The sequence below is a fragment of the Eurosta solidaginis genome, chromosome 3 (genome assembly GCF_040869045.1).
Source record: "Eurosta solidaginis isolate ZX-2024a chromosome 3, ASM4086904v1, whole genome shotgun sequence".
NCBI classification, from domain to species: domain Eukaryota; kingdom Metazoa; phylum Arthropoda; class Insecta; order Diptera; family Tephritidae; genus Eurosta; species Eurosta solidaginis.
The window spans coordinates 192,193,166-192,216,973 of NC_090321.1; the positions used below are offsets into that span (position 1 = coordinate 192,193,166).

At 34.6% G+C, this 23,808-nt stretch overlaps 1 protein-coding gene across 5 annotated transcripts in view; it reads left to right on the forward strand.

The window, feature by feature from the left end:
• Dll (Distal-less) overlaps positions 1-23,808 on the forward strand; it is a 199,798-nt gene that overhangs the window by 10,505 nt on the left and 165,485 nt on the right. For 3 of the 5 annotated variants that reach the window (XM_067774368.1, XM_067774371.1, XM_067774370.1), the window contains exon 2: positions 11,874-12,061. In XM_067774368.1, coding sequence (XP_067630469.1) covers positions 11,874-12,061 — 188 coding nt within the window. The remainder of the gene's footprint in view (positions 1-11,873; positions 12,062-23,808) is intronic. The other 2 variants (XM_067774369.1, XM_067774372.1) reach the window with 1 other exon arrangement.

Below are 23,808 nucleotides of genomic sequence, written 5' to 3' on the forward strand. Positions count from 1 at the left end.
AATAAAATGGGCAGGTGAATTCAATATAACAAAATGGATTCGCATTTAACAATAGCTGCCGTCCTTATGATTAAACCCGACACACATTCCGATTTTATTTATCTATCCATCGGTTTCCCCTCTGTCTCACCCTCTTCTTCCTCTCTTATCTCCTCTCCTCTCTTTGTCTTTCCAATTTACCATAATCGACTCTTACTCTCCTCTTCGTTTCACTATCACCTTCCGCCTATCACACCGAAGATCCTGGGTTCACTTCCCGGGCAAAGTAACATCAAAATTTTAGAAACAAGGTTTTTCAATTAGAAGAAATTTTTTCTAAGCAGGATTGCCCCTCGGCAGTGTTTGGCAAGCACACCGAGTGTATTTCTGCCATGAAAAGCTCTTAGTGAAAACTCATCTGCATTGCAGATGCCGTTCGGGGTCGGCATAAAACAAGTAGGTCCCGTTCCGCCAATTTGTAGGAAAAATTAAATGGAGCACGACGCAAGTTGGAAGAGAAGCTCGGCCTTAAATCTCTTCGGAGGTTATCGCGCCTTACATTTTTTATTTTTTTATTTCATACACCTTTTGTATCAGAAGAAAAATTCAATAAAATATATTATTTTCATTTCACATATTGCTTAACGAAGAATTGGTGGTGATGATTCGAGAAGAGAAAAAATGCGAGATGTGAAATGAAAATAAAAGATCACTATAGCTACTTCTTTCGAGTACTAGATTCTTATTCTGACTTTAAAATGTTTTTATTCCAAATACGTTAATAGAGTTAATTTGGTCTTATTTTTAGACCGAAATTCTTCTCTCTGTGCTGAACTAAAAACCACCTCTAATAACTCTTGTCTATACTGTCCCTTGTCTACTTTTACATATGCCACAATCTTCAATACGGGCTGGGATATCGAAATGAACATAACTCTTACTAAAAATATAGGCAGCAAATTTTGAGTATACATGCGAGGTTATCTCGAATTTCTGAGAAACCCTCTTCCTGGATTATTGCTGGCCAAGCCACTGCAGAGTCGTGACTGCCTTTTTGATAAAATATTCAAAGTATTTTGATGCTCTTCATCGGGGACCATTAATTAGTTAGGTCAGTACACTACCACTACACAACGGGCCGCCAATCAAATATGTATACCCTAATGGAAAACATACTATTCCAACCCCCATAATCAAAAATTTTATAATCTGTCCTTGCTGCCACAGCACCCTTTATTGATGTCAGCATTGTTGTTATTTATAATATAATTAAACTAACCGAATGCTGCCCACTTTATTGTATACTTCGCTCCATAAAAATTCGTTTAAATGTTTGAACTTCAGTGTTGAGTGCCCTGATTTTTTGCTTTGGTCTAAGTTTTTTCTCAATTGCAAGTTACGCGCTGTTTTTTGTACTAATCTATATAACAAATCAGGGAGCGAAACGTATTTCAGTTATATTTTCAAAATCACTTTTCAAAAGTCATTTTTAGAGTTTAATTTTTTACAGCGCGGATTTGAATCGAGCTCAAGGCCTAACAATAATTATTTTATAATTATTTTTGTTATGATAAATTTTTTCTTTACCGCAGCGGCGCCTAAACGTTGCCGAAGAAGGAATTTAGCAGCTCCCGAAATGGATCTATACAACGAGCTTTGGCAGTTGTCTAAATGTTCTCTTTCTTCTATTCTAATTTAATAATTTATTCAATTCAATCATAACAATTTTATCATATCAATAAAAAAGATAAAATAATTATTGTTAGGCTTTGAGCTCGATTCAAACCCGCGATCTTACAAATCAGTAGGCCGATATAACAACAAAAATTGTTTAATTTTTTATTTATAGCAGGAAGTGTTATTTTTGGAGTTTTATTTATCGCTCAAAGTCGAACAGTTATTTTCTGAATAATATAGCAGATATGTAAATATTATTTCCATAAAAAATATTTGCTAGTATTTTATAATGAATGTCTTTATAAACTTTCTATCAATTGATTGACATTTTGTTATAAAATTGTGTTTATTTATATTATTTTTTTTTTGCTATATTTGGAATATATTCAACAGGATTGTTTAAGTTTGCTAAGTAATATTTATTTACGGTCCCTGAGTAAAGTTTACATATACATATATACATGAGCTTAGATTACGATGTGTGGGGCGGAAATGTGAGTAAAAGCGTCGTAGATTCAATTAAACTTCAGTACTTAAATATTATACTACATGCGCATGCATTCTATTCGAGATTTATTGGGTGTAGTAGACTTTGGGTCTTTCAAAATAGGCGTCGGAGTGCAACATCGAAACGCGCTCATTGAAATTTGATGGTAATTTTTTTTTATGTATTCTACTGAAAATCACTGCAACGGGAAGTGTTTAATTACTGTTCGACCCTTGAATTAATTAATTATTTTCCTAGCAGAGTATTCATATTTGTATGCAAAACTTACTCAATAGAAACTTTTCTATTTGTATTTATGTACATTCCTATATTATCACTCCATATTACTCAGCACAACAATTAAGTAATATTTGCTTGTTAAAAGAAGGCTCTGGCGATTATCACTTCAGCAGCGTAGGCTACATAATTAGACCCTTGTACTGGAGATCGGTCGTACAAAATGTGAAATTAAACTAAATTCAGCGAGTGACAATTTAATGTGAAAATTTCTATGAATCTAAGTGGATGTCTTTTCGAAAGTGCATCGAATTTTACGAATATGCATAAAACGCGTTTTTATAATTTTCTTTGCAAATTCATGTGAGGCTAGAGCAAAAATAACCGAATTTATCAAAAAATTTATTTTAAAAATATGTAAATATGCAGCAGTTTTTGAGTGTATAATTTCTAGTATTTAAGATTTTAAGGGTTGTGTGTGCTTTTGTATCAAAAATGAAAAAAAAAGTGCTTTGTTTTTTTTTAAGTGCAGAATGCAGAATCCGTGTATGAGGTCCGTCCAACTCTAAAACCCCTAACAAATCAAGAATGATCAAAACTGATAAAAAATATTTCGATTTTTAACTACTTTTCGCAGTTTACTTGTCGCTTTGAGCTGTACGAACTGAACGTATCCCAGATTTAGATTCAGTATACCAAAATACGAATACATTTTGCGCAAATGTAATCAACTAAAATTATATATTCATCATTCATAAATGTTTATGCTTTAAACATAAAAATCGATGAATACTGTGAATCTTGGAAAACCTGTTTAAAATCAAAACTCCTCACGGTAGAGATGCTCAATAGCTCCAAGGTTTCTGTGAAAAAAAGTTCTGCGAAATAACATACATATGTCAACTATTTTAATTTTCCTCTATGTCGGTCAGAAATAAGAAAATGTCAATAAATTGAAAAAAAAATCTGATTTGGCTTTCAACAGTTCTAAAGTGTTGTGGTATACAGGAGCTGTGCTGGCCTATCATAAAAGGTTGGAAGTTTGAATTTTAAAATTTCGGTTTCGTGAAAATTAATGCGCAGAACTTGTTTTCAATTTTAATCGGGAGAAGTCTACACTTGTCCGTCGGCTGCTTTTGAGTTCAATTTCCCTGAATCATAGTCGGGCACTCTACCCAACCAATTTTTTGGTTTTGTTTTAAAAGTGTCTTCGAGCTTCTATTTGTAGGTATTTAAAAATTTCTGGTTTTGTTTGAAAACCACATTGACATTTCAGACTTTTTTTTTAAACAAAAGCTAACTAAAATTGTTTTTTTAATTATAATATATTCAAAAGTTTTCAATTTAGTACAAAGTTAAAAGAGTGCTTAAACGGATGAATGGTTTAAACTTTAGGCATACATTTTTATCCGTGAAGGCAAGCATAAAAAGCTGTGAATTTTGCAAGCAGAAAGCAAAAAACAAGTTATATCTAATAAGATGAAAAATTAGTTCTAAAGTTGTCATGTCGAAAAGAGACAAAGGAATAACTATTCTGTGTCAACAGCTCTAAATTACTTGAGAAGGAGAAAAGAAGTTATGCAATATAACACTAAACATTCAGAACAAAAATTTTTTTTTTCTTCTCAGGAACCGAAGTTTTATAGAAAAGCTACACAGAACAGCTTATTTAACCATTTGAAACTGTTAAAATTGTACGGCTCTTGGAAAATCGTAAATATTTTTTTCTTCTAAGGAACAGTAAAACCATTGAAAAGCTACCGAGAACAGTTTTTATATAGATATTTAATTGCAATTTTGTAAATTTTTTTGACCGTTCGAAAGATGTGAGTACTAGGCTTTTCTTCTGTAGAAAAGCTGCAAAGAACAGTTTCTTTTATCAATTTTAAGTTTTTGGGAGGGTAATAAATACGTACTTGGGAGGGTAATAAATACGTACTTGGCTTGATTTTACAAATTTTCTTTTCTCCAGAATTCTAGAAAACATAGTTAATTTTTTTTAATTTCTTAACTTTTAAAATATAGAGCATTTTATGGCAGGCTCAGGACAAATTGTAAACATTTTTACAGTTTTCGGCCTTAATTAAAGACAAATAAAAATATTTCTCTATTAAATATATTCGTATAACTGCGTGAAAAATATAAATGAGCATGTGTTTGTGCGGAACAGTTCCAGACCATCATGATTCATGATTTTCAGTTACAATAAGTCATGTGAAAACTCAGAGGAACTAATAATTAGGCTTATTCAAATTGTATATTGCAATTCATGGAAACAACTCAAATCTTAAAATTTTACGTGAATACGAAACCCTTGTGAATTGCCCAAATATTTGACAATATATAAAAATTATCCTGAATAGTATTTGGATAAAAGTTTACTAAAACAACAAAAATATAATTAAAATTATTTCAGGTAATGATTTAGATACATATATATATACAAGTTGAAGTGGGGATTATCTAAGGCATTGTTTAAGCATTCATCCACTCTTACGTGTAGTTTACATATTTCCGGTAAATGCTTAGAAAAATCCTTTAAACGAGTACCTAAAATTGTTTAAGTTTTTTAGGGTTCAGAAATATAACAACTTGGTTTTGGAGAACCTAAGGCGGCTGCAAATCTCTTAAAAAATTTTTCATACGCATGTCTTTAGTTATAGGTCCTTTTTAAATATTTTATTAATTAAAATTTTTTCTTCTGTACACTGAAATGTGGCATTTAAAAATAAATAAATAAATGTAAGGCGGGATGACCTTCGAATAGATTTTAGGCCGAGCTTCTCTTCCAATTTGTGGCGTGCTCCTCTTGATTTTCCCTACAAATTGGCGGGATGGGACCTACATGTTTTATGCAGACTCCGAACGGCATCTGCAAGGCAGATGAGTTTTCACTGAGAGTTTTTAGCCTGCAAAAATCGTTGGATCATGTGGTCCACTGGAGTACTTACCATTATACTCCACTGTAATGCAGCAATGGACCAACTCATGTTTCTACACGAACGCATTGTAAGCCGATCATTGCTCGTTTTTAACGATTGTAATCACTACACGATGTTTATTGGACTGTGGGTACTCCTTGGATTACTCTGATGTAATGCGGAGCTGGAGTATATGGTCCAGTCCTAGGACATCGCAATGTTAATTGGACCATATTTTTTGTATGCATGCATGGAGTACTCTCCATTTTTGCAGGGTAATGGCAGAAATACACTCGGAGTGCTTGACAAAAATACTGCCGAGGGGCGACCCCGCTTAGAAAAATTTTATTCTAATTGAAAAGTCTTGTTTCTAAAATTTTTGATTTTGCTTTGCCCGGGGCGTGAACCGAGGATTCTCGGTGTGGTAGACGGAGCACGCTACCATCACACCACGGCGGCTGCCCGAATATAAAAAATATTATATCTAAAATTTAATCAGTAGAGTATCAATAGAACGGCCGAGTTATACCATTTTCCATAGAATTCTCGCCAAACACCAAAATGCACCCTGTGGGTAATTCGTGAACAGACAGACATTTTGTGGTTTCTGGGCAGAGCCTATTTTGTTTTTTGAGGTTTAACAGAATATGCACTGTTTATGTATAAATTAATTTGTAGGTATCTACGTACACTCAGAGAAAAAATCATTCTAAAGCGCACGAAACAAGTTCAAAATTAAGAACATTCGTTGACAAAAGTCTGTTAAGTAAGTTTTTTCTTAACTCGTGACAGATGGACTTGTTTTAAGAAAAATTTTTCCAAGCACACCGTTCGCTTTTATTACCAGTTTGTGCTTGAAGTAAGATTTTTCGTTTTCACGTTTCGAGAACGAATTGTGTTCGATTTACCAGTTTTCGTTCTCAATTCAAGAACGGTTTATACTTGATCATTGATGGGAGGGGAAAATATTTTTTGCAATAGTACCCACTTATATTTTATTGATAGTAATTTCTTTGTCCTTAATAGAAAATATTAATAATAAAAAAATTATTATTAAAATCCAAATATTTAAGAAAAATCGTATAATATACATATTTTCATATATTTCTCTTATTGAGACATTTTTTAGTTGAAGACGTACTCTGCATACCTATATACTTAAAACATTTCATACCAAGTTTGAGAATAAGCTCTGCATAAGTGAATGAAAGTCGAATTGAACGATAAATAAAAGTTAAAAAAATTGTTTTGAAAAATTTAAGAGTTTGACGGTGATCGAACTCGCGCCACGCGATCGCAACCGGAACATATTCAGCCCAATTCTAAACGAAAATTCCGTGCGAGTTTTTTCCCTTCTCCCTTTCCCCCTATTCTGAACAATGTTCGAAAAAGCGGAAACCGGTTATGGGAGAAAAGTAGGTATTATGAATGTGAGGGAGAGGGATATTTCTCTACCATTTCATAGGAGTTTTTTCACTAGTTAAATTAAAGGGAATGCATCAAAATAGTTAAAGGAAATTGGTTCTTTTAATAAAGAACACTTATTTGTACAAACTTGTGCTAAAATATGTATTTACATTCTACCCCAATATTCTCACTGTTAATACAACAACGACCACAATATTTATTTTAAGTCGAAAAGTATATCATAAGCAACGGTAGAGCTCTTGGTATACATATTTGATACAGCCATCCAGAAATTGTGCAAGGATTTTTTAATAAGGCTTAAATAGATTTTGGCATATGAAGAAGGACGAATTCAACTCAACTTGGCCGCCAGAAAATTGCTTTGCTGAACGAAAGCAGGCAACTCCGGCAGATTTGTGTTATGCGGCCGTCTTCTTCTTATGTTCCGCTGTTGATGTTGCTGTGGCACCAATTCATTACTAATTTCAGTGAATACCACATGAAATGCAATTAATACTGTGCATTGTTTATATTTTATTTCTTAATTTCCAACAAATTTGCAACAATAATTAAACTTTTCAATCTTTTAAACAAAATAAGAAATGTGCAACGAAATTTCAATTGACAAAACAGCTGACTTCGAAAATTCGAAATTCTGTTCTCCAATTATTGTTCTCCCTAGGAGAACAGAATTGGAGGTAATTTTCCGCGGGAATAAAAAAATCCGCGAGAACAAAATTCCGCGAGAATATTTAGAATTGGTCTGATTATGTATTAAACATTGTAGTGTACACGAATTGTACCGTTTCTTTATTCTTTAACTTATTTTAAGAACATTGTACTTAATTTAAGAACATTGTTCTCATTAATAGAACATTTGTTCATATTTTAAGACCGGCCGTTCTATTTTCAAGAAAATGGTGTCAGCTCAAGCAAAGGTTGTTGTTTTAAGAACTGGTCGTTCGTTTTTCAAGAACCAAAAAGTAAGAACATGAAAAGCTTGAAATGAGTCCGGTGGTGCTAGATTTTAGAACGGCGTTTTTCTATGAGTGTATGTATGTACATATATCGATTAACCATTTCGTTTATTTGCTAAAATAAACGCAAGTACTCAAACACATTCAAACATACATATCTACACGCCATGGTCATTTGTGTGCGTGATCGCAGATATTGCATGGAAAACGCTTCCGTTTCCGTGTTGCTGTATTTCACTTTTTTTTTTTTGGCAAACACACGTGCAAGCGGCTTCCAACTTGCCATAAGAGAACAACTCGACTAGCGAAAGCAATAAACGGATGTATTATACATACATATGTATTTAGTACCGACATAGGTGAACGTATGCGTATTTCCAAAATTCATTTAAATAGCAAACATTGAAAAGCCAAGAGGCAATGATTGTAACTACTTTGTATGGAAAGCCTATCTAATAGTAAAGTACATGCCATAAAATGTTTTACAAATCGATATCAATGATCTCATTCAAAGATCTGAATATAGAGTGTAGTGCACGGTGTAAACCTTTTATATATATATATGTATAATATTTTGGAGCATTCACATTAATGTTAATTTCGTTTAAACTAATTTTTTTTGTTCTTCCTTCATAAATAGATTTTCCTTCTATTGCATTTCTCTTACGCCATGTTTTTCTTTTTGTGTATACCGCAAAGTGCATAAAGCCGAAACCACATCCATTTATGTTGAAGTTACCACTTGTTTAGAATATATTTGTAGGCTGTCGAATGTTGCTGTGTGAATTTCTTGTGGTTGACTCAAGTGTTTTTTATGCAGGACCTTATCATTAACAAAGTATTCTGGACGCCCACAACTTTTGTTGAACATATCCGAGGTGTTGGTATAATATTTATTTATTCATAAAACGATCTAGGAACAAGAGGAAAAGTAAATAGTTTAGTGGTTAATGCTAGTTAATGCTCTATATATAAGTATAACATGAATATATAATGTATAACGTTTTCATATACAATGTAGGTGCCTATGCATGTTTTTACCAACATATTCTACTTGTCCTTTCATATTGTCAGTGGAGGTGCAAAACCGTCTAGCAAGTATAAGTAATAGCTTGTCAGTGATTTCCACAGTACGTCGTAAGATAGGCTCCAAACCCCAAAGAAAGATTTTTAATTTGCCTAGAAAGATAGAACATAATTAAGTTCTGTTTCAATCACTTAAGCTCGCTGAAGAAACAGTGATTATGAACAACCATTTGTAGTCGGTCCTATCAAAATATTCCAAGAGAATAAGAAATGGCGTTAAATGTTAATTCTATGTAATATCGTTATAATGGCTGTAGATCAGCTGTGTCTGGGACGAGTGGAGTTCAATTACTTTGGCGAAGACTGTAATAATGCTGCTTGGTCTATTACCCAGCAAACAAAGTTTTTAACATTAGAGAAATATTGTGATTTGACATTAGAATTCTTGTGTAGTTCTCTAATGCATCTCTAATACAGCTTATGATTTCTTCTCGAATACAAGCGAGAATTTCGAGGCCCGAGAAATCAAGAACACGGCTTCTTCTTGTAAATTTCGCGAGGTTCTCGACATTCAATTTAGTCGCTATAATGACAGTATTTATGCACCCTGTTTCGCATTTCCAATCATATTTCACTCAAAACATATATACGTATTTATTTATATAATTTTGTTCATAATGTTATAATTTTTCATCGAGAATTCGGCGTCTCTCGAGATTCTCGAGTCACGAAACACTCGTAAGTCTCGCGAGCTTCTCGGCATTCAAGTCAAACGCTGTATGTGGTGTATTCCTGTGTTTTTATCTGTGGCTTTGTGGAAACTTTCGCTTGAGTTTGTGAAGAAATCGTAAGCTCTATATAAAACTGCCAGTGCAGTGATAAAATTGAATATCGAGACGCTCGAGATCATGAAATCTCTTCTCGAACAAGTTCGCGAAATCGTAAGCTCTAAACTTAAATAGAAACTAAATATAGTAAGCGTATATACGTATAGTAAATGAATAAAAAAGTTAAAGAGGGAAGTGGGCAAATCAACGTCGAGCTAAATACTGAAGGAATTAGTGGCTACGAAAATTTTGTTTAAGTGCGGTTTTGAATTATTGCGTGATTGATTACAGAGTGACTACTTATCGTTTATAAAAACTTATTCATGAATCATGATATTCATAGACTATGCTATTGGCCACCGTCTCCGTTGTGTTCAGCGCTTCAAAAATGTTTTACAAAAGTACTATGTGCGGTTTCTCTTATTTACTGACGACATAGTTTATACCGATTTTGTTTGTGTAGATATATTATATAAAAAATCGTTAAAATTTAATCCAGCATATATGTACACAGTTCTAATTCAAACATGTACAAATGTCCTTACACTTACATGTACATAAGTATACATACATTATTCAGTATGGTTTTGGTATTGGTTTAATGAAGTCATAAAAAAGTTGTGTTAATTAATTATATATAAAGTTTTACAGACTTTGTGATGTTCAAATTATTAGGCTCATGACTTTGTGGAGCACTAAAATTTTATTGTTAATCATTTGTTTATAGAAATAAAAGCAAAGTTCCGGAAACAAATGACTAAACTTTTTAAACTTTCTACTTTCAGTTAGAGGTGACTAGAATGATTTTAATGTGCGTCGAAGTATTTGATATTGTAAAACCTATGGAGATATAAGGAATAGTTTAAAACCATTAAAAGTTGGATATAGTATATGTTCTAAAACTAATATTGTTTCGTATTAGCTTTCAAGTGTATCTTGTTTGAATGGGTATTTTAAAGTATTATCGCAGGCGAAAGTCTGTAATTTAAGTCGTTCGACTCATACTGTCGTTTTCGTTGTTTTTGTTCGTTTAACGTTTAATGTTTTTCTTTTTTTTACTTTTGCTCATTGCGTATTTTTGTTGTTCCGCGACGATTTTACGGCAAATTACTGATCATGAATTGTTTTCGCTACATTCGCTTAATGTGTTTATTCTGACAGTTCTTCGACATTTTGAAGTATTGGTTACGAACACAGTTTTTGCTGTTAGTATTAAAGTGAAGTGTAAAAAAAAAGATAATTTAAAAGTCGTTTTCCCTAAAACTTATGTGTAATTATTTCATTTGGCAGATGGCACAGCTTGCTTTCAGAGCACAAATTTTCTATCACTCAACTGGCGGAACCATGTCAACGTATCACCAAATGTATTGTTCGCTGAAAGCGCCCAATGTTGCATTTTTTAAAACTTTTGTAAGTTTATAAGTTCTTTCTATGATAAGTGTCATTTTCATAGAAATACTTGCACTTTCCCATTGGTCCAGAGAGTTTATTCCTAACAATTTTCTCCTGCTAATTGTTGAGGTACTCACTCAAGTATTCGTTCTTTTTTCTTTCTTGTCTACACTTAGAAAAAAGTATCTACATATATTGATTTGCCTATTTATATCATGGTGGTATTAGAAACTTTTTTGATGTAAAGTGGTTTTTAGCAAGTTGGTGATTTGTGCGTTTGATTTTAGTATAATATTTTATGCAATAAACTGTGCCTAATATTTCTGATATTAGTATCGATGTTTTTATAGGGTCTTTCTGTCAAAATGTACAAGTTTTCTTCTGCCCATTGTGTAGGCAACGGTATCAATTTTGTCGATAGTTCCTTTTTTGTATTACCTAATGCTTGTTCGTTGTTAAGTTCCAGTGAAGTCTTCAATATTGTTTTCAACTGCGGCTCAAGATTTAGCTGTGGTGGACCCCCACAAAGTTTTTCACTGCATAATAAATATTTAATATAGAATCCCCGAAAATTCTTGCCATTTTTGCAGTCCGCTATTGGATTGCCACGGTACTTTAACAGCTCCTGAAACTCCGGTTTCTAAAGAATCGGGGATCATACTGAATATTGAAAAACAATTTTTTTCCTTCATCATAAAATATCTCATATCAAGTCTCAAAACACTTTTAAATTTTGTTTTTTATTATATGCATAGGTGCATAAAGAATAGTTTAAATGATAGCCTTTATATATATTTCTTTGCGATCAGCATGGAAAAAAACTTTGTTTTATAAAATTAAGTAAAGTGGTTCTAAAAATTATGATTGCTTATAATAGATTTTTCAGATAGTAATTCATTTCCACAAAATCCTTTATATTCATATTTCTCTTTATTAATTCCAGTTACGGTGGCATACGTGGTGGCTATCAACATTTTGGGCCACAAGGTGGACAAGATGCTGGGTTTCCAAGTCCACGCAGCGCCTTAGGTTATCCCTTCCCGCCCATGCATCAAAATTCATATTCTGGCTATCACTTAGGCAGTTACGCGCCGCCCTGCTCGAGTCCACCAAAGGATGGTGAGTACGAATGTAAATAAAAAATTAATACATGTTTGCTAAGGTTAAGTTAAAATATATTAACATTTCTGTTTATTCCTTAATTCTTAAAACTATCAAACAACAATGTAATCACAAATAGAGCAATGAGTGAGTTTTTTGTGTTTTTGGAAGCTACAAGAAGTTTTCAGGTTTGGTGAAAGTTGGAAATTGCTATCATAAACTGCGAGACTGTATTTCTTCTTCCTCTTGTAGCGATATAGACACTCTCCAACGTTTTTTTTTTTTTTTATCGATGATGATGGTTTTTTGCGGGATATTGACCAGCTGGGGGACTAACTGTGTAACCGTAGGTTTTGTAAAAAATTATAATAAATATCCTGGATTGCAATTTGAATGATATAAATAGTTGCATACCATAAGTAAGCGCTTAAAAATTAAATGATTTTTGGTCGTACATAATAAAACTAAAAATTATATCTACATTATTTATTAGAACAAAACCTTGATAAGCAAATTTTTACATTTAATACCGATATCATCATATTAATGTTTGCATTTCGACGTGGCGCTAAATTTATTTTGTCTTTTTCATCTACCCCTACATACATATATAAAAAGGTTTTTCATTTTCGTTTCTCTACTTGTTTATTTCATTCCCCACTGCATTTATTTAGTTGTTGTGACACTTTAAAAAGGGCTAACAAGATTTTTATCTCAGTGTTTTTTTTCATGTAAAGGACACTTTATCCAGTTTGTTGTTGCTTGTTGTATAGCATTGTGTATAAATAAACATGTTTACGTGTCTAATGATCGATTGAGACACAGGTTTATGCATACATACATACATATATATATATGTAGGTATGTACATATGTATGGCTTCGATAATAACAGCCCAATGGGACATTCTCAAAGGGATATCATTTTGAAGAATCTAGTTCTTGCTGTTGTTGTTTTTCCATTCTGTTTTCCATGTTTAGCATATGTACATATGTATGTATGTATTTACACATTTTACTGTACAATAAAAATGGCGTCCATGGTGTTGATCGCTCGGTTAAACATGTCACCATTACCAGTGCTTCTTGATCTCATTCACTGTATTGCTACACAGTCAGAAATTTGAGTTTAAATACGAAACTTCTTTTTAAAGACTCTATATCTGGCGGCCGCTGTCCTGAGTTCATGGATCGGGCATTACAACATTAAAACGAAGAAAATGTTTTTTTTTTTTTATTTAGAAGAAAGTTTTTCTACGCGAGGTCGCCGTGCAGTGGTTTAGCGAACACTCCGAGTGTATTTCTGCCATGAAAATTCAGCTGCCTTCCAGACGCCGTTCATAGTCGGCGTAAAACATGTGGGTCCGTCCCGGACCTGAAGAATTTTGAGGTCATTCAGCTACAATAAACGGCTTCTGCACCTAAAATTCTGAGATAAATAAATACAAATTTGAGACTGGTTCAATATTATTCAAAGCAGTGGATGGTCCTAGCGAGTCAACGAGTCGTTTCTTTAATTTAATTTTTTGTGGGTGCAGGGCGTCACAACACACAAACACACATGTTAAGATTATATATCTCAGTTCTGTCGTAGCAAGATTAGTAATAAGGTGCAAAATTTTGCTGCGTTCACAGGACGTAGAAATGTGTGATCCTCTGTAACGAAATAAGATCTTCATCTATTGAAAAGATTGATAGTCGAGATATGTGAGGATTATGCTCACCGACCCCAGAAACGGTGGAGCAACTACTTCGCGGTTGTTCAGCATACTACCAAGATATATAAAAAGGATATATATATATTGAATAATAGGGTTAATATCGAAGGCTGAAGAGGTTCTGAAACGCAACCCTTTCAAGGGATTGTCAGTGCATTTTATTGCTTCTCCAACCCAATTGCCAAACTCACCCAGGAGGTGGTTAAATGAACTAGAAGGTACGACGTGGTTATATATGTTCATTGGTCGGGCTTTTACATCAATGGTGCTCTCGTGCGAAACGTACTGGTTCAGTATCAGCCAAAGGCCCATATCTATAAACTTCCCAAAGCCTTCGGGGAGTCTCGTCGTTAGAAGAAGGAAAAGAAGGGTCGTATTTTTGTTTTTATATGTCTTAAGGCTCAGTAAGCCGATTCGCCCATTATGACAACACTGAATGAGCCTAAGTTCTTCCTTCATTGAATATATGAAAGGTGAACAAATTTACCCGTCTAATGCAGATGGAAATCGCTCGGAGGGATTCTGTATGCAGTAAACTCCTATCAGACATCATTTCATTAATATACCAATCAATTGGCTTAAGGGGAGACAAGTAAGATTTAAAACGTACTCATGTACGTTCCCATCCGGGAGTAAGGCTCGCTTTCTCGGTGAATACAATACGATCCAGTATTTGCACTAAAAACAGGAGCTATAATACTCAACTTGTAACTAAGTCTGCTCAGTGCTCTTTCTAGCTAGTACCCACGCATACCACTGTGACTCGGACCTTCCCCATCTCTTTGTTGCATCTATAGTTCAGATCGTTAAGCTACGGTCTGTCATATTTTGCTGCCTTTGGACAAAGTATTTCCACCCTTAAGGTTTCCATCGTCACTTCATTGTCAGAGTAGATACATGCATAGACATACATCTAGCCGGCTCTTTTATGGCTATTAGTTCCGCCCGAATGAGGCTATAATAGTTCGCCTGCCTTTTACTTAAGAGGAGCGAAAGATCTTACGAGTAGATACCACTGCCCACATTTCCGTTCAGTTTGTAGGAGCCATCCCTGAAGAAAGCCTCTGTTTGAGGGTCTAGAGCATGGTTCGCCAAAAAACAGAGGTGATTACACGTTCGCATACGCAATAATTGCAGAAATACGCTATGGAATGCAAAACCCTGGTCTAGGGCAATGTTGTCATTCCGTAAGCAATAAGCCGCAATGACTGAGTAACTTGGGTTATCCCACAAAGTTCTTTCGAGTGTCAGCCAAGATATTTAGACTTACGGTGATTTCTTTTCTACACGAAAATGTTGCCTTCATGCCAACTATTCAAGAAGTTGTGTTCTGTTGTAAAATCAGTGCAGCCTCAATAGATGGCATCATTATTTTTTCTCAACAACCTACCCCTAAAAATGGCCAAAAATGCAACATTACCTGCCTTCGCTGCTTTTGACGGTCCAGAGATGTTGACGAATCACATTGACAAATAAACACAGAATACTAAAAAGAATTTTATTTGAATAAATATAATTTGCGAAAGTTTTTGTTTATTTGGCGCGAAGAAACAGCTGATTATGTGACAGGGTTACTATTTTTGTTGTTTTCAAGTCGTGCAGGGTGGCACTGAACATTTTAAGTGGCTAAAATTTCACAGGGTGAAGTGATAGTCTTAATTTTTGCCCCTGAAAGTGGCGACATTTTCGTGTAGAAACGAAATCATCATTAGACTCTGCATTTCAACCAGCACCGACGTATGTTTGAGCCTTACTCCATTTAAAAGAAGCGACCTGAAAGATGGAATTTTGTAGCCTGGTGAATATACTTAACCATTTCCCTCTGCAAATTTGTGGACTTGTTTCTTTATAGGCAGTTCGGATTGTTTAAGGCCTCTTAATCCCGTGGTACTGCTGGCTGTGTCATTTTGTTAAGCATTGTGGTTAGTTCAGAACAAAGTGCTCCAGCCTTGTCCAAGTCAGAGGAGAAGAGTACGAAGAAAGACAAAATTATTGTAGGTGTACGTGCAACACCAAAAAATACAATTTTATATATTTAATCGGTGCTGATGCTGGGACTTCTGCCTACTCTTGCGTGAATTTTTAAATGCGCGCCATAATAATAAAAAGTGAGATGAAGTGAATTAAAGATGACGCCAAATATAAGCGAAAAATAAATAAAATAAAAATAAACAAAACTTAAAACCTCAAAACTATATACAAATGTATGCATGTATGTAGACACAATGAAAGTATCAAAAAGCTTAATTTAAAGCGCGTGAAATGTACTCAACAACTCAACAGCTTTAATCTGACAGTCTGCAAAAGAGTCGCCTCTTTTCATTACTTTTGTCACATTGATTTAATTTTTGGGATGCAAGCTGGAATTCCAATTTGAAAAAACTACACGATTTGTCCAGTTTTGGTGTTATTTTATATGTAACAACACACAAGGAGCATCAGCTTCATTTAAGTCAGTTGCTGATTTTCAATTAATCTTACGCTGATGTTGTAGTCTTTGAAAGGGACTGCTCATTATTATGCCAAAATAATGTTTGGTCGACTACTTTTTGTTGCTCTTTTGGTTATGATAATTTGCTTTGTGCAGAACTTTTATACTAAGAGCAGTTGCAGACTTAGCAAGTGAGAGTGTGTTCTATGTGCGTTTTCAATTCAAGAATTTCGACCAGGTAATCAAGTACGCTCAAGCGCATCAAGGTGCACCGAAAAAAACTTTTTGAAAAGTGGACATCCTTCTAAAAGGACTTAAACTTGACATGTCTGACAACACCTTAAAATTCGTAAAGCAACATAGGTATGAGTGCAAGTCGTAGTTGTTGTTTCCTGTACAAAATTGGAGTGTTTTGGGTATCATTTATTTGAGTGGCAGTTTGCATTGTGATGTTTCAAATTGTTGTTACAGTAATGTTGTTTAAGCGACTTAAACTATGAACATTTTTCGTTCGTTTGTTTCAGTAGCCATTGAGTGTGCTTGTAATTCTCAACTGGTTAGTGAAATATCCTAAAGACATAGTTTGAGTTTTTTAATTAAATAAATAGAGGTTCTTCGGATGGTGTGCTAATACATCAGAGCCCAGTGCTCGCCTCCATATCACACTTTGAAGGGGTTCTTCAAATAGAAGATGAGGTGGCTCATTAGAGCGAAACCTCAGAGTGCCCAACGCTCGCCCCAAATTAAATAAATAGAGGTTCTTCGGATGGTGTGCTAATACATCAGATCCCAGTACTCGCCTCCATATCACACTTTGAAGGGGTTCTTCAAATAGAAGATGAGGTGGCTCATTAGAGCGAAACCTCAGAGTGCCCAACGCTCGCCCCAAATTAAATAAATAGAGGTTTTTCTTGTAGAAAATGGGGTGCCAATACCTCAGAGCCGTCCCGTGCTCGCCCCCATTTCACATTTTTAAAGGGTTCTTCAAATAGAGGATGAGGTGGCTCAGTAGAGCGAAGCCTCAGAGCCCCCAGTGCTCGCCCCCAAATTAAATAAATAAAAGGTGTACTGATGCTATGCATCCTCCCATGACTTAAACACACCAATAACACTAAAACTACCCAACTTAATAACCTGAATCCCTTAAAATAAACACAAATAAATAAATAAAGGTGTACTGATGCTATGCATCCTCCCATGACTTAAATACACCAATAACACTAAAACTACCCAACTCAATAAATGGAATACATTAAATCAAAAACCCCATAAACTCAATACAGTCCATTAATAATAATAATTTATAAATTTAAAAAAAGGAATGCTTGGTGGGAGTTGTACCCGCAACCCCGGGCGTTTGGTCGGGTACGTCAGCCACTGTGCCACGACTCATACGCTTACAAGCACATCAAATTACTCATTTATAACTCTTATTAAACTGCTCGCCCTCAATTGCCCAAAGCTTAGACAAATGTCAAGATTGCTTCCTACTAGTCATCAGACAGTGAAGTACTAAGGAAATAGGCCTTGCTTATAACATTTACCACAGCAGCCGGCTCTATATACCGAAGTGACTCGGGAATTTTCCCGACCAACGGCAGTCATTTTAATGTAACCGCATTTGAGTTGTCCTGCATCGCTGACAAATTGTCATGCTCGGAATAGTTCCGCTGTTCTCTGGGCCTAGAGACTGGTACTAACGCGTTTGCCAAATAAAGATTTTATATTTAATATAGCGCTGTCAGTGTTTCTCGTAAACAGAATGCTTCCACAGAACAGGTTTTTCTGAACTACCCCCCAACATTTACTGTCCCATCAATTTCTTGGAAACATTTATGGTTTCTTGCAGCTCACTCCCAAAGGCGTCCTGTGTTCCATACCTAAGTACACTTTTTCCCCTCCAATGACTAACAATACTCACTAACGGTTGCGTCCTAACGACCAGCACCAATGATACATAGGACAAATTACAGATTTACCTGAAGGCAAATAGCGCCTCCAGCAATCACGGCTGCTTCCCATGGCTTCTATCTCCGCAGTGTGAGCAGAAGCAATGACCAGCAACAGCCCCCTCTATTCCTCCTTCTCTTACTGTGGGACACAAGTGTCAGACAAGACTATCAGCTCCTAGTCTCTAGCACCGTGGGATGACTACGTTCGTCGGAAGTTCTTTTCGCCTCATGCTACGTAGCCTGCAATACCCGGTAAACAGTCATTAGGGCTGCGACAGCGCGCGCGGCCTAGTCTCACACCATCAAGGAGCACTCATTTGTCGTTGAACCCCAGAGCGATGACCTCGTCCGGGGCGTACTTTAAAGTTCTGAATTAAATTGCATCAATTGAAGGTGTCGCAGCAATACAAGAAACCAAGCTAGATGCCAGATCAGATCTCCGAACTTGTAGCAGCTACAATTCGCATAGAAGTGATCAGGAGCGAAGTAATGGGGATTGTCTAGTATTCACACCCATCACAACCTACACTAAATATTTTTACCCACAAAATCGGCTGTAGGAGTGATACCTTAGAACGTAAAAGTACCGGCCAGGGTATATATATTTGCCTTGAAAATATAAACATCTAGTTACATACCCCCTGTAGGTTACGATTAAGATTCTTTTTATAGAAATGTTTGTTTATTTAGATCTTTTCAAATCTTTTTGTTTTAACAAATTTCAAAGAATAAAAATTTTTGATGTTATAAAATTCAACATTGAAAAACAACATTTAGATACATATTGAAAATTACAAAAATTTTAAGTAATAAATTTACAAAGTTAAATTGAATCAATGCAATTAATCTATTACTAATACGCTCTCACCTGTGAATACCGGCCCGCGGCGGCTTCGTCGTTTGCAAAGTACTCATGTTGTTGTAGCGATATCAACACCATCCGATGGGTTTGGGGAGTGTTATCGATGTTAATGGCCTTTGCCAGATATAGATCCGATACGTTCCGGTAACAAGAACCATTAAGATACTTGACCGACCTTTGACGGAAAAAGGCATAATTTAACCATACACATTTTAAAACCCAATAAATGTCATCAAATATAAATAATTGATCGTTTAGTGCCTACATAACTGATCTGTATTTAAGTCAAGCGTGACATATCTTTGGCCCACCATCATACCTGTGATGTACAAAAACAATGTCGTTCTGTGCGTGCAAACACCAAGCTTCGGCCTTGGTTGGGCATTCGCTGCGTTTTCATGTGGAAAGATGAATTCATTGCGATTACAAACAGCGATTCATCTTTTCTATCAACCTTTACCTTTTTCTATAAATAAAAATGTATATATGTATGTTCTTGCAATTGACGTGTAAAAGTGCTTTATTTCCCTTATTCATACTTTTATTTTTATTTTAGTTTAAGCATTGTATGTATTAACGTACTAAATTTTTTGTTGCGACATGATTGCGCGCTTAATTGTGACATTTTTATTTTTTGGACTTTAAGTTCGTTTTTCAATTATACGCTGGCAGATGCATGGATGGGAATGTACTTCAGCAGTAGTGCGGACATTGGCGTATCTCTATGCAAACTACGAAAAAGATTCCGAAATAGGAGCGATATTGCTAGACAGTAGGACCTTATTTAGCTTGATTTTTTTTAAGGATAGATACAACATTTTTTTTAATACCACCTTAGCCATCGAAATAACCATTAATTCCAAATGGCGCATTTTGAGATTTTTCTTTGCAAATCATAACTCTTTAGACTTCTAAGATAATTTAAAGATCTAAACAGAACCTTAAAGCTACATAATTGTTCGAAATCTTAATTTTTTTTAATCACAAGGTCCCACAGCATTAAAGTACTTCATGATAAGTCGTCAAAGTTGATTAAAAAAATAAATGTAAAAAGGGAATATGTTTTGAAAGAAATCAATAAAATTTTGCTCAAAAAGATGTATTTGAACCTACATTCACATAAACCAATGATTTCTATGAAGGGTGTGACACTGCCCACTTATGATGAAAAGTTGTATCGTAGTAGCTACGTTATCAATCGCCCCCAAACTTGATGTACGCATCGCTTCTTTTCTTTGTAAATATAATACCCTAATAAAAATTAAATGTCAATATTTTGGAATGGTTATATCGAGGGTGCCAAAATAACAGGGTGCTTAAATATCATCGTAAAATTTACATATTCAAAAACTCTGTCACAGTGTTTGTGGTTGAACTCCTGCGAAACGGAACGGAACGATTATCACGAAACTTTGTGAGCATATTGTGTAGGTCAGAGAATAGGATCTTATCAATTTTTCATACTCCAAAATAGTAAAAGTGGTCCATCGGTAATTTTTTTTTACTAGACAAAATTTGTTGTTGTTATTTTTTAATCAAACAGCATTCAAAACTACATAAAACCCTCTGGAATGGGACTGGGAAAAGGGACGAAGAAGAATAAAAAGAACAATTGAGAATAAAAGCGAGGAAAGGAAGGATACTGAGAAAGAAAGACAGTTAGACGAAGATAGACAGAAAGCGATGGATGGAGTGTGGGAAACGTATTAGAATTTGCCATCGATTATATTATTGTAAACTAAATTTTGGGCTATGTATATTTGAAAATACTATTCACTTGATTTAAATAAACAGAATACACTATTCAATAATCTCCAACAAACGACTGATTTTGTGCATTGTACTACCTAGCTTTACACACTTAAATTTACAGTAGTTATACGCTAAATATCCAGTAGCATACAACTACTGTAAATTTCACTGAGGTATTTTTTGGACTTATTGTTATTCATGGTGCGCCGGTAGCAACCTCTCCCTCAATTTAAGTTTTTCGAGTCCATGTTGGCCTCATCTTTTCCACCAAATAACTTGGTGCACATCAAAAATAAGCGATTATTATTTTTTTTTTTATTTTGAAAAATTTAATGCACACCATGTATTCTTATATGTTATAAAGTTTTAAAATGTTATCAAAAAGAAAATGTTTGGCCATCACTGATATAGAAAACAGAGTATTTTATTTGCATGAAGTATCTTTCTAGCTACGCTCTTATAATTGCATCATTGATGGATACAGATATTCGTTTTATTTATTTATTTATTTTAATGTATAAAAAATTCATTAACGTTCGCGCGTAAATTAACATTTTTGAGCAGTTTTTTGGCTATTTTTATGTTTCGGTTTTGTACTAAACTTTTTGTCCTACATTTTTTCTTTCAAGTCTACATACTGCTCGTGATTTTGAAAAGTAGTACGTAGTAAATAAGAAAAAAATAAAATGTCATTGTTTTGCTTGTCGGAAAACGGCAGCAGCGTGAGATACACAATCGCCCATTGTCATCGTAGTTTACGCCAACACAAATTGACGATTTGGCAATCGCAAAACAATTAACCTTGACGGTGAACGTGGACAAAGCTACTTACATAGATTGTACAATATGTATTTCTTTTGAATGTACATATTTACATGTATATACGGTTATATTTACTTGTTTCTGCTACTATATCGTCGCCGCTAGCCAGAAGCATGAATGTGCAATTTTTCCGATTTTGTGTTAAAGACCTCTTTGGATTACCCTTTAGATTCTCTAGGTTCTACTTAAATCTAGAGCTTCCTACGTAAATGGAAACCCCAATAATTTGCAATGCCATTTTCACGAATGAAGTCACACAAAGTTGAGCCAGAAAAATTAATGTGGCACATTGTATGACACATTCGTTGATATGGCTAAACAATTTTTGAAAAAAATAAGAACAGCACATATTCGTATGTACGAATGTTCGGGTATGCGGGCCTGGTATTCTTCAAAAAAAAATTATACCGATGAAGAATTTTTAATAGTTTAATATCAGAAAAAAAAAGTTGTTTAATTGAAGGCAAACCGATTTATTCGAAGCCGTTGCCTCTTCCCGAATCAAAACTAAAATACTTGGAAAAATTGAGTGAAAAACTGGTTATACCAAAATAATATCATTCTATTTATAAACATTTTGAGGGCAACGCTTTTCCCGAACCCAACATTTCAGAAGATTCTGATTCTGAGGAGAATAAGAACTAGTTCTATGTTTGCAATAATATCTTAAATAAAAACACAATAGTGTATATGAAATTGAATTGAATAGGTAACTTTTTTCATTTACATACATACTTTCGATAAGTCAAAGCCGCGGATGTTTTCCCAAGTACTGTGATGCTCCGAATCCCAATCCGCCAACGGAATTGGCCTAGCAGGTCTTGGCTTGACCCTAACGTTATTTAACAATCAATATGTAGTGATTTTTTTTACGTCTTTTGCGGTTAAGGCCCTACTTTTAGGGCCAATTCTTTTAGCTTATTCGGATTCAGAGCATCAAAATGCATAGAAAGCATGAGCAGATTAACCTAATCCGACTACTTTTAATTTTGTATAGATGTGTTAACAAAAAATTTATCAGCTTTTTAAATTTTTGTTGTAACAGAAAAATGAATATGCTAAATTTCGGAGAATAGAAGGGATGCGAGCAGAAAAATTGTCTCAGTTAAAAGAGCATAGTGTGAGTATAATATATAAGTACATTTTTACACTAGAAAATAATTCTTCTAATTTCGAGAGAGCAATAAACTTTGAAACTCGATTTCCCAACATTTTCATTTTGGCACATTCATGCTTCTGGCAAGTGGCCGACGATATGGAACATCGTTCACGACCGTTACATAATATGCCGACTTCGATAGAATGGAAGTGGGCAGAGGTGTACTTTTTGTCACCGCACAGTGTTCACATGCACTTTGACCCGAATTTCTTACTATCAAGTACATATAACAAAATTAGTGATGAAAATTTTATAAATATGTAGCACTGAGTGACACTAAACAATACCTGGTTAGCAATGGCGTAAACAGAATTTTGTCATAGGGCGGAGGAAAGTTTTTTGTGGAGTGAATTGTGTGTATTCCTTTATATATAGGCCATACTTACTTTCTACATACATACGGAAAGGCCATCCCTGCTAATTTATCTTACCAATATAATTTGCATCAATGATTTCGTTACAATTTGTACATTTTTTGTGAAATTTGATGAAAATTTGAATTTTCTTTGAATTTTTTCTTTCACCCAATCGAAAAAGTCGAAATTTCTGAACATTTCGCGAATTTTCTTTAACTTAGGTGAAAAATGATGGGACTTGAGATTTTTTTTCTCAATTTATTGTTTTTTGATACATTTTCTACCAACATAATTCATTAAAAATTGTATTCACTTGCTTTCCATCGAAGGTAAAAGCTTAAACTTAATGTTTAAGACTGTGTGCTTAGGTTTTTTTAACAAAAAATTCTTAAGAAAAATTCTAACTATAGCCTCGTAAAAGGATGGGTTATATATATATTCTAGGCGGGGGGGGGGGGGGGGAGGGCACTTATAGGGGGGGGGAGCGACATTTTTTTTAAATATATATAGTGATAACGTGAAATAGTAGACCAAGGAAGAAAAATTAAAAATTAGTAAAAATCTGTTTTGTGATAAGGAACTACTATGTAGATTAGTATTATATATTTCATTACAGGCAATATTTACTCTGTACATGATACAATTGTTGAAAAAAATAAAATCATAAAAGAAGACGATATGGTCCTTTTTTCGCAAATCTGTCAATGACATTCTCAGGTGTGACTT